Source organism: Rhopalosiphum maidis, chromosome 3 (assembly GCF_003676215.2).
Source record: "Rhopalosiphum maidis isolate BTI-1 chromosome 3, ASM367621v3, whole genome shotgun sequence".
Classification (NCBI taxonomy): Eukaryota; Metazoa; Arthropoda; class Insecta; order Hemiptera; family Aphididae; genus Rhopalosiphum; species Rhopalosiphum maidis.
This window is the reverse complement of record NC_040879.1, coordinates 16,949,019-16,959,381: the sequence shown is the minus strand read 5'-3', so window position 1 is coordinate 16,959,381 and position 10,363 is coordinate 16,949,019. Positions and strand designations below refer to the sequence as shown.

Genomic DNA, 10,363 nt, shown 5'->3' with positions numbered 1-10,363 from the left:
TTTTATGGTCACCCTAATCTAATACCATAATTTAGTTTATTGTTATGTTTATAATAGTCCAATATTAAAGAACCTCGTGTTGATGAATTTAGAACCAAATCAACTTTTAATTCTTGGCTAAATTTAAAAATTTTAAGAAGTTCTAAATTTGGTTTTTTCATTGATGTACCTAATATTGATATTTTATAATAGTTATAAAATAAGTTGAATTAATTTTTGCCAAAGTGAATGCATTTATTATATTATTAGTAGTTACTACCTATATATATTTATATCGTAAATTATTGTTATTATGCTGTAGAATGGTATGAATTTTAGTTCTGTGATATAAATAAGCAATAGAACATAATTAATTTAAATGTTTTGAAAATGTCAATGTTAATGTAATTTTGTTAATAAGATATAATAAATAATTAAATACATAAAAGTTTCAAATTTATTTATTTATTTATTATTATGAAACAGGATAAGCCCAATATAAATTTTGAAATTAATCTTAAAGCCGAGTACGTTAACAGTAAAATTAATAACAACAATATAGTGAAAAAAAATAACATTAATAGGAAATAGTTGAGTTTCCCACTAAAAACAACAATTTAGTTATTAATATAGTTACCAACCTTTTTCAATTCATGTATTTTCAATAATTTTTAAACTTTATCAATAAAAATTAAACATTTTATAAATTTTAACTACCAAATAATTTGTTTGTATTCATTTATACTAATTATTTTACTTAAGTATTCAACCTAGGTCCTTTTGCCATTAATTTTCATAACTCATTAACAATTATGTAGTTATCTATGTGATTTTAAGTTATAACTAATTTTTAAGCAATATAACTGGCTATTATAAATATATAAATATGCCATTAAGAACAAATGAAAACTTTGGAAATAATTTAAAGATTTTCAAAACATACTGTATAGGTCAACAGTTACCAACCTTTTTTAATTCACCAATTCCATTAATAATGCATTTATTGGAAAATAAACAATTTGACGTTATATACACCGATTTAAGTAAGGCATACGACCGTGTTAACCATCTTACACTCGTTCAAAAACTAAAATGTTAGGTCTACATAGCAATTTATTAAATTGGCTCAAATCTCATTTGAGTGACAGAGTAAATTATGTAAAAATCTACAATGTACTTTCTAAACCCTCTCCCCCTTTTTTTATCCTTATTTCTATGTAAAATTATTAACTATCACTTATTTATCCATTATATTCATTATATTTACCAAAAGGGTGTTTACCCATAAAATTAAATAAACAAATTAATAAGAAAATTAAATTAATTCTGATTTTGGAACTTATATCCATTGTTTTAATCTTAGAAGTAATTAAAATAAATCTTTCTATAAAATATATTATTTGCCTGTTATTTTAAAATCAGAATTAATATTTATTTGTAGTGATAAAAATAAATGAAATTCAAAATATTTAATATTTGTTTTATATTAATTGCATTTTATTTGTAGATATCAATGGCAGATAAAAATCAACCGCCGTCTTCGGAAAATTATAAACACTTAAAGCTTCCATGGCCTGAAAATTCATTAATGCAAAGGCGTATGAATAGATATGTTGCAGAATGGGAAAGACAGAAATTCGATGCTGCAAATAATAAAATGGATGAGATTACAAAAAAAGAAAATACCTTGGCACCGCAAAATAAAACTAAAAAAGATAAACAATAGAGATGCCTTTTAACCAATCTACATTGTATTATTTATTATGAACTGTTAATATGTATATCATTATTTTTTATATGTTAATGTAAAAATGTTTTATTTTTATATTATGTTTTTAACAGTGTTAATATATTATATTATTCAATATTTCAATGCATATTTTGAATTTTCACAAAAATATTATGATGTTTTACAGGTAACATTAATAAGTATCTTTTAAAATTGTATACATCATAAAATAGGTATTTAAGTTGTTTTGTGCATTAAAGTTCATACTTTAGTCATGCCTCACAGTACAATATTACTTTATCTTTTATGTATATAATATATTATTAAAAGTAAGGTAGGTAATTTTTTTTTGAATAACTATATCTGAAGTGCTACCCGACCGAATTTGTAATTTTCTTTTTTTAATAGTTTAATTTTTGTATAAATATGTGATTTTTCATGTTAAAGACGATAAGAGAATTACCATATATTGTTTAGTTGATCTTTTTTTAAATATCTATTAGAAATTCTAAAAAGTCATTTTTATTAAGCACACACTTGTAGTTCAAAGTTATTTCACCAATTCATTTTGACATCCTAAGTGGCTGAAAACATAGATCGATATATTAGTCCACCACTATCTTACTGTCTGATATTTAAAGGTGGACAAGTTGATTTCAATAATTAACAAACACTTTTTTTAATCTACAATATTCATGTCATGTATTGCCCTAGTATTTTGATTTATACATACATTTACCAAGATGTTTAACACTGTGCCAACGTGAAACATTAAATTGTCATTATATAGTATATTGTTACCAGAAACTTATAGGCTACATCTATATATTGTTAAAGATTAATAATTTAAGCTGAACTGCAAAATAAATAATACAATTATTATAATAAAAAAGTCACATGTTAATTGTTGTTAAACAAGTACTAAAAATACTAAAATTAATAATATTAAAATACTTTTTTTTGAATTAATAGTGCTTAAACTTCTGAGGTCATTAGCCTGTAATCATTACAAAGTGTTGGTTTTAAAGCTATGGGGGGTACATTATGTTTAACAGTAGAGGGAATTAGTAAGGCATAATATGTGTATATAACATTTTGTTTTTGTTACTTGCAAGTAAAACAAATGTTTGTTATTCAAAATCTCTGTCAGATCACAGCGCTTAAAAAAGATAGGATGGATTCATGATTTAATAGTGATAAATTATCACCAAAAATAGCAAATTCATAGCCTAGAAAGCATTTGTCTCCACTATTAACCAACAAAACTCAGCTATTACCATGTGAAACAAAATCAAAACATTCAAAGGAAATTAAAATACTCAGTTCTCAATTCTCTAAGGCTCTAACATCCTTGCCCCTATTACCAACTAAAAACAAAAATTGATAAATATTATTTAATTACATTTAAGATAGTTATTACTTATTTAATAGGATATTAGAATATATTTTACTGTAAGTCAACAAGGAATCTTAGTTAAGCTTATTATGTTTTGTAATATATATAAAGTTTAAAAGAAATTTAAAAATTAAAAACTAATATAATTAATAATCAAATCAGAAATTCTGAAATACCCTTTAAGAAAAAATACCCTATGTAAAATATTAAACATTTTAAAAAAAAAATATTTCAAAAATATTAAACAATGAAAATGATGCATACATACAAAATAATATTGTTTTTAAAATAAAATGGAAATAAAACAAAAAAATTCATATTCAAATATTATAATTAAATGGTTTTAAATAGGTATTTAACAAAAATTAAAATTCTGATTCCGCTTTCGTCTTAGGTGTAAAAAACCATAAAATACTTGTAATAAAAATTTGAAGTTACGTTAAACTATCGTGCGAAGTAAGTCATTTTTACACGAGTATAATAATCAATTACAGCAATCCTAGCTCAATGATTACTTGCGGTTTTTTTCAACTTCTCATTATTCATTGAATAATGCGAGTAGATAAGTGTGAATCATATACCATATCAGGGACGGCGTCATTTTAACTTGTTTATTGTTGGTGCCAACATGCCAAATTTTTTTGATGGTTAAAGGGGGGGTTAAGTGTCGACAAAAACAACTGAAAAATTTTTGTTTAATTTATTTAATATGTCACCTATATTAGTATGAAAACATCACAATATTATTACTATTTTTGAAGAACTATGTGTAGTACTTTTAATGAATTTATATTAAATTGCGGATACCAGTGGTATTTGGTAAGTAAATGTATGGGTACAAAGAACCTTAATAGTACTTAACTGAACCTAACCAATACATTTTTTTCCCTGCACACTCAAAATAAATAATATAGCTAAACCTGAAATTTATTTTATGTGTTCCCTTGTTCAAAATGGCACAATATACTTAATTCATATTTCTAGATTTTTCCACTTCTAATTTTAATTTAACAACTTAAATTCAATTTAATAACAACCATTTAGTTACACAAATAAAAACATTTATTATCATAAAGCAATAATTATTTAATACATATTATATTACATAAGTGGATATCTTTGATTTTTCAACTTTGAAAATGAATCTACAGCATTATTTAGATTAATTTTATTAGCCTCTATTTCTCCATACTAACCACCAATAAGTCACTTAAGCGCTCATCTCGCACGGTTGATCTAATATAAGACTTGACTCGCTTAAGTGAAGAAAAAATCTTTCATTAGAAGCTGTACTTATAGGTAAAGTTAAAATTAAAGATATTATTTTTAATGTTTCTGAAAAAGCAACTGGAAAATCTTTTAAGCAGGAAATAATGTCACTTAAATTCAAATTGGTTATATTTTTTTTAAGAATCAAGGATTTTTCAGAAGGAAATTCAGATAACATTTTAGATTCATTAAATTGAAAATAACTATAATGGTTTGTAAAAAGTATTAAATGAGGACAGTTAGGATTAAAAAAATTATTGCTGGATAAATCAAAAATTTCAAACAGCTTAAACAAATCTTTGTTCTTTTCTGAAAATTTTTCATTCAGCTGTTGAAGAAACCTGAAAAAAATCCTGCTTATGTTATTGAATCAAAAACTAAACCATAGAGTTGAAATATTTACTTTATGAATTTGCATTGTAGAGTAGTATACCAGTAAGACCATCCAGTTTTCACAAGTCGTTCTAAATGAATTGCTTTTAAGTTTTTATCCTCTTGAACTTTCAGGCCGTGTTCTCACCAAAAGCAACTGATGACGGCAACGCAATCGCGACATGTATTATTAAATTGACGTGTTCTCACAGGTCGCAACCGGACTGGAAAACAACTTAACTGTTTGAAAACTAGTTTTGAGAAACTCGACGTGTCAGTCTCTCTGTCTAGTTGCTAGTGTGAATAGTTGTGATTTTGTGAATATTTCAATTATTTGATTATTACTCTGGTTTATAATAAGGTACAATCAATTTAATATTTTGTTAATAATTTATTTAAAATGGCAAATGAACAAGCAGAAAATATAGCTTTTGTACAACTTATAGAAAGTCACCCATGTCTCTATGATATAACATCATCTAATTAAACTCGAAAAGACATAAAAGAAAAAGCATGGAATGACATTTCAAAAAAAACGAACAATTCTAGTAAGTAAAATGTTGTCAAAAAATTAAAAACGTAATTACTAATTAATCTTGTATAAAAAATGTACATACAGATACAATACTAAATAGATTAATCATATTATTTATTAAATAAGTAAAATTAAAAGTAATAATTATCATTTAAGACATATATATTAAATTAAATTTTAGTATTCCATTGATATGGAATAGAACCGGCTGGTGTCATAAAATATTCACATAATCTTTCTCTGTTTTGTTGTGCCTCTGATAACGATCTTATCTCTATTACTCGTCTCTCGTGATTTTGTTGTGCCTGAACCTGTCGATTTTCTTGTTGTGTGTCAAATATTTTAGGATGAGAAAATATTCCTTGTTTGATACGAATATAATTATGTAGGACACAAGCAGCTTTTATAATATTATTTATAGTTTCTTCCTTACAACAAATTGACCCTTCAAATAAACGAAACTTGGATACCAACATACCAAAAACACACTCGACGCTTTTACAGCCTCTAGAAAGTCTATAATTAAACACCCTTTTTTTATTATCCAAACTTCGTTTTGGATAAGGCCTCATTAAATATTTAGTGAAGGGGTAAGCTTCATCTGCGACAAAATAAAATGGAAAATTATTTTCATTATTACTTGAAGGTAAAGGTCTAGGAGGAGGTAATTATAATATGTCTAAATTTAAAGCACGTTCAAGATTTGAAGTTCGAAATACAGCACCATCACTATTTCTTCATACTTCACCAACATCTATCGTCGTAAATAATCCATCGGCATCAACACAAGCCATGAGCACAATAGAAAAATACCCTTTATAATTGAAATAGGTTGATCCTGTGTTCGGTAAACATTTTATTAAAAAATGTTTACCGTTAATCGCGCCCACACAATTCGGGATATTACATAGCTCAAAAAATCTGTCAGATATTTGTAACCATTTTTCTTGTGATGGCGAATCTCAATACTTTGGTTGTAGAACAGTCCAAATATTTTCAGTTGTGTTTGAAATAATGGTACTAATTGTTGTAAGTCCTCTCATAAAATGATATGTCATAACTCTATAACTTTCACCTGTTGCCATAAACCTAAAAAAAGTTTAATATATTATTTAATATTTATTTTTATTTAAACTTAATTTATTGAGCCGTGATTTAAGTTTTTGATAATCGATTACGGTTTTACTTACAAATTTCCAATTTGATTTTAGTTCAAACATGTAAAGAACGATGGAAAAATATAAGAACAGTATTCCTACGTCATTTGAGACAAAAAGTACCAAGTGGATCATCGGGCGGCCATAAAAAAAATATTATTTAGAAGATAACATGAAATTTATAATTCCATTTGTTAAAAGTGGCAAGAAACAACAAGGAAATATATCGATATCATCGGAATTGGAAAAGGATACTAACATGGAAGATATTGAAGACGAATCAAATGATGAAATAATAGAATCTGTTCAAGTGCCAGAATCATCTGAATTATTGAGTAGTCATCAAGATATAGCAGAAGATCACGATAAAATAGCACATAGCGCAAAAAAATTAAAAGTAAATACTAAAATAAGTGATGTCGATAATTGTTTTATGGAATACTTCGAAAGAAAAAAGAAAAAATTTCAACAACACCAGAATGTGCAGATCAAAAATGTTTGTTGAGCTTACTACCGGATATAAAACAAATGAGCCCCATACAAAAAAGACAATTCAAAAGGAAAGTTTTGGATGTCATCGGTTGCATTTTAGAGGATCAAGGTTCAAATCAATTTTAAATCCACCTAGTTATTCAAGTTCTTCTAGATATTCTACATTATCGACAGTACCAGAGGCAAGAACTGATAATACAGATAATCAATATCAACAATATGATCCAGAACAAAGCGGTTTTGAATTTTTTAATATATAATAAAAAATATTTTTTTCGCTTAACACATTCAATTCCGGCGACGCGTATACGCGTCGTAACGATATTTTTGCATTTGGCCACTGACGCGTTTACGCGTCATATGTATTCTTTCTAACGGGCCACTGACGCGTCAATTTCTTATATATTTCAATGCCATTTAATTATTGTGGCTTTGATCATAATTATCTGAAATTTGAGGTGGCCATAGGGAAAAATCATAAAAAACAAAAATTATGGTTGGTTTTGGAAATCGGTTATTTTTAGACTGGATTTTCCCTATAATCTTTTTATCATTGGATGCACGTATAAATACTATTTACGTAAATGTCTATTTTTATTTATGTTATTATGTTATAATGTTATAACAATATTATCTGTATTACGTGCTACTATTCAGTTTTCACTATCTATTATCGACAAACCAACAGTCTGTTTACGTTGTTCTTCGTTGCGCGTTGTCAGGACTTATGGCGTCGTTTATGTTTCACAATATTATTCGTACAAAATACTCTTTGGTTTTATGCATATAAATTTACATACAAAATAAAAATGTCACGTAAAAAATTTCAAACATATGCACTATCCGACGAACAGTTGTTGCAATTGTTGGATGTATCAGAAAACGAGAATTCTTCAAGTGAATCGGAAACAGATAGCTGTGAAGATAGTTCAGAAATGTCATCAGAAGACAATGTACCGGTAAATAATAAGCATTTTAGACCAGTAGTTACAGGGGATAAATGGTTCAATAGCCCAAAACCATCTCAACCGATTATATTTTCTCAAAATTCTGGTTTGAAAGTTCAAACAGCAGGACATAAAGAAATCGATTATTTTAATTTGTTGGTATCTGATAGTTTTTATAATCTAGTTATTGATGAAACCAATTTGTATGCAGTAGAAATACTAAGTAAATCGTCAGTGCAGGCCCGTATTTCACATTAGAAAGATCTTACTGTTGATGAATTTAAAGTTTTTCTAGGCCTTCTTTTTCATACAGGCACTATTCGTTAAAACAAATTAGAAGATTATTGGAAAACTGATGATTTGTTCGATTTGCAATGTTTTCGTAAACATATGAGTAGAAATCGTTTCCTACTTATTCTCCGCGCATTACATTTCGGTCATCCCAATGAAAATCAAAATGACAGACTTTTTAGAATTCAACCCATTTTAAATTATCTTAATAACAAAATGGATGATATTTACTACCCCGAGAAGAATTTATCAATCGACGAATCAATGATTTTATGGAGAGGTAGATTGATATTTCGTCAATATATTAAAGGCAAACGGCATAAATTCGGTATTAAATTATATATGCTTACTGAATCAGCGGGTTTAAATTTAAGAATGTTTATTTATTGCGGTCAAAAACTCACAAAGATTTACCGACCTCAGGTTTTCAGTCATACTGAGGACGTAGTTATGAGTCTAATGAAAGGAAAATTAAATAATAGCCATTCTTTATACATGGACAACTTTTACAACATCGTAGATTTAGCTCACAAACTTTTGTTAAAACAAACCTATTGCACCGGTACATTACGAATGAACAGGAAAAATAATCCAAAGGAAGTAACCAGTAAAAAATTGAAAACTGGAGAACTTATTTCAAAATATACAAATGATGGAATATGCGTGTTTAAGTGGAAAGATAAACGGGAAGTATTAGGTTTATTGACTGAATGGAAAGCGGACTTAGAGAATGTGAAAAATAGGAAAGGTGACGAAAAAGAAAAGCTAGTGCCTATTATAAATTATAACAAGTTTATGTCGGGAGTAGATCGTCAGGATCAGATGTTATCTTATTACCCGTGTGAACGGAAAACCCTTCGTTGGTATAAAAGTGTTCATTCATATTACGCAACAGCTACTACTTAACGCATATTTTTTATATTGTAAAAATGAACGAAAATATCATTTTATTCATTTCGACTAGCCGTCATACGAGAACTATTACAAAAATCTCAAGAACAACCACTGTCATCTACGTTATCTGATAATAAAAATATGCATGCTCCTGAACTTTTACCAACAAGTGAAAAGTCTTCCAAAACACAAAGAAAGAGATGCCGTTACTGTGGTGAGATTGGAAATCGTAAAGATACATCTTATTTTTGTTCAGGTTGCAATGAAAAACCTCCCTTATGTTTAGAACCATGCTTTAAAAAATACCATATTCTGTAATGTTATCATATTGAAATTATTATACTTTATAATTTAATTATATTTTTAAACAGAATTATTCATTATTTAAGTTGACACCATTTTTATGTAAAAAGATGATTTGTATAAGAAGTAATACAATAAAAGTTAAATACAAAATCGTATCCAATTTTTATATGATATTAAATATACCCTATAACACATTATTATTATATATATTGATATTGAGTAAATACTTTTCATACAAATATAAATGTAGATTAAATAGGAAAATATTCGAACATTATAAGTTTCTTCTCTTTGGCCACTGACGCATAAACGCGTCACTTGCATTTTACACGTGGCGCCTCGGTAAAATTAGACATGACGTGTAAACGCGTCGACGACAGTACACGTACAATTACTAATGACGCATATACGCGTCGCCGGCGTTGAATAAAAACTGTATGTATTGTGAGAGTTTTAACGGTAATTTATATTCAAATATTTCTAATTTTATTTAATAAAAGATTATTATATTATTTTTCTTGATTATTCTAAAAATAAAAAATATAATAAAGTTTAGTTATGTTTAATTTAATTATTACCTTATTGTAATTAGAAGTCTTTCCTCAACAGACACTGCTTTCCTATAGTTAGTATCTTTTTTTTGAATTGAAGTCTTCATTAGTTCTACTAGTTGTTGAAAACTTTCAATACTCATTCTATAGAAACCATGAAATTTAGCTGGGTCTTGGTCTAATTCTCTCGTTAGTATAAATGAACTGTGGTTGACGTTGAGTGAATAATATGGATGAACCCAATTTTTTGTTTTTTTTTTTTTTTGTTTTTTATACCTCAAATACATAAATGCTACAACCATATCCTCATCGGATGAAGACATTTTGATAACTGAATATGCATTGAAGTTTCATATTAGTTTCGTATACCTAGAACAACTAGGCAACTCAACTAAAACTAGACTTGAATCTCTATCGCGTTGCCGTCATCAGTTGTTTTTGGTGA

At 27.3% G+C, this 10,363-nt stretch overlaps 1 protein-coding gene and 1 pseudogene across 1 annotated transcript; one reads left to right on the top strand and one right to left on the bottom strand.

Annotated features, from left to right (window-relative positions):
- Nucleotides 1-5,450: 5,450 nt before the first annotated feature.
- On the bottom strand, nt 5,451-6,365 carry LOC113557749 (annotated as a pseudogene).
- Nucleotides 6,366-7,738: 1,373 nt separating this feature from the next.
- On the top strand, nt 7,739-9,379 carry LOC113557748 (piggyBac transposable element-derived protein 4-like). The gene is made up of 3 exons (XM_026963303.1): nt 7,739-8,099; nt 8,214-9,030; nt 9,115-9,379. Exons 1-3 carry the CDS (start codon nt 7,739-7,741, stop codon nt 9,377-9,379), a joined length of 1,443 nt encoding a protein of 480 aa, XP_026819104.1.
- Nucleotides 9,380-10,363: the final 984 nt, after the last annotated feature.

Bases quoted from the DNA above. Each gene is read 5' to 3' on its own strand.
- LOC113557748 (XM_026963303.1), top strand. From the start codon at position 7,739: ATGTCACGTAAAAAATTTCAAACATATGCACTATCCGACGAACAGTTG. The intron at 8,100-8,213 runs GTAAATCGTCAG...AAAACAAATTAG, and splicing joins GTATGCAGTAGAAATACTAA to AAGATTATTGGAAAACTGAT. The intron at 9,031-9,114 runs GTATAAAAGTGT...GAAAATATCATT, and splicing joins GAACGGAAAACCCTTCGTTG to TTATTCATTTCGACTAGCCG.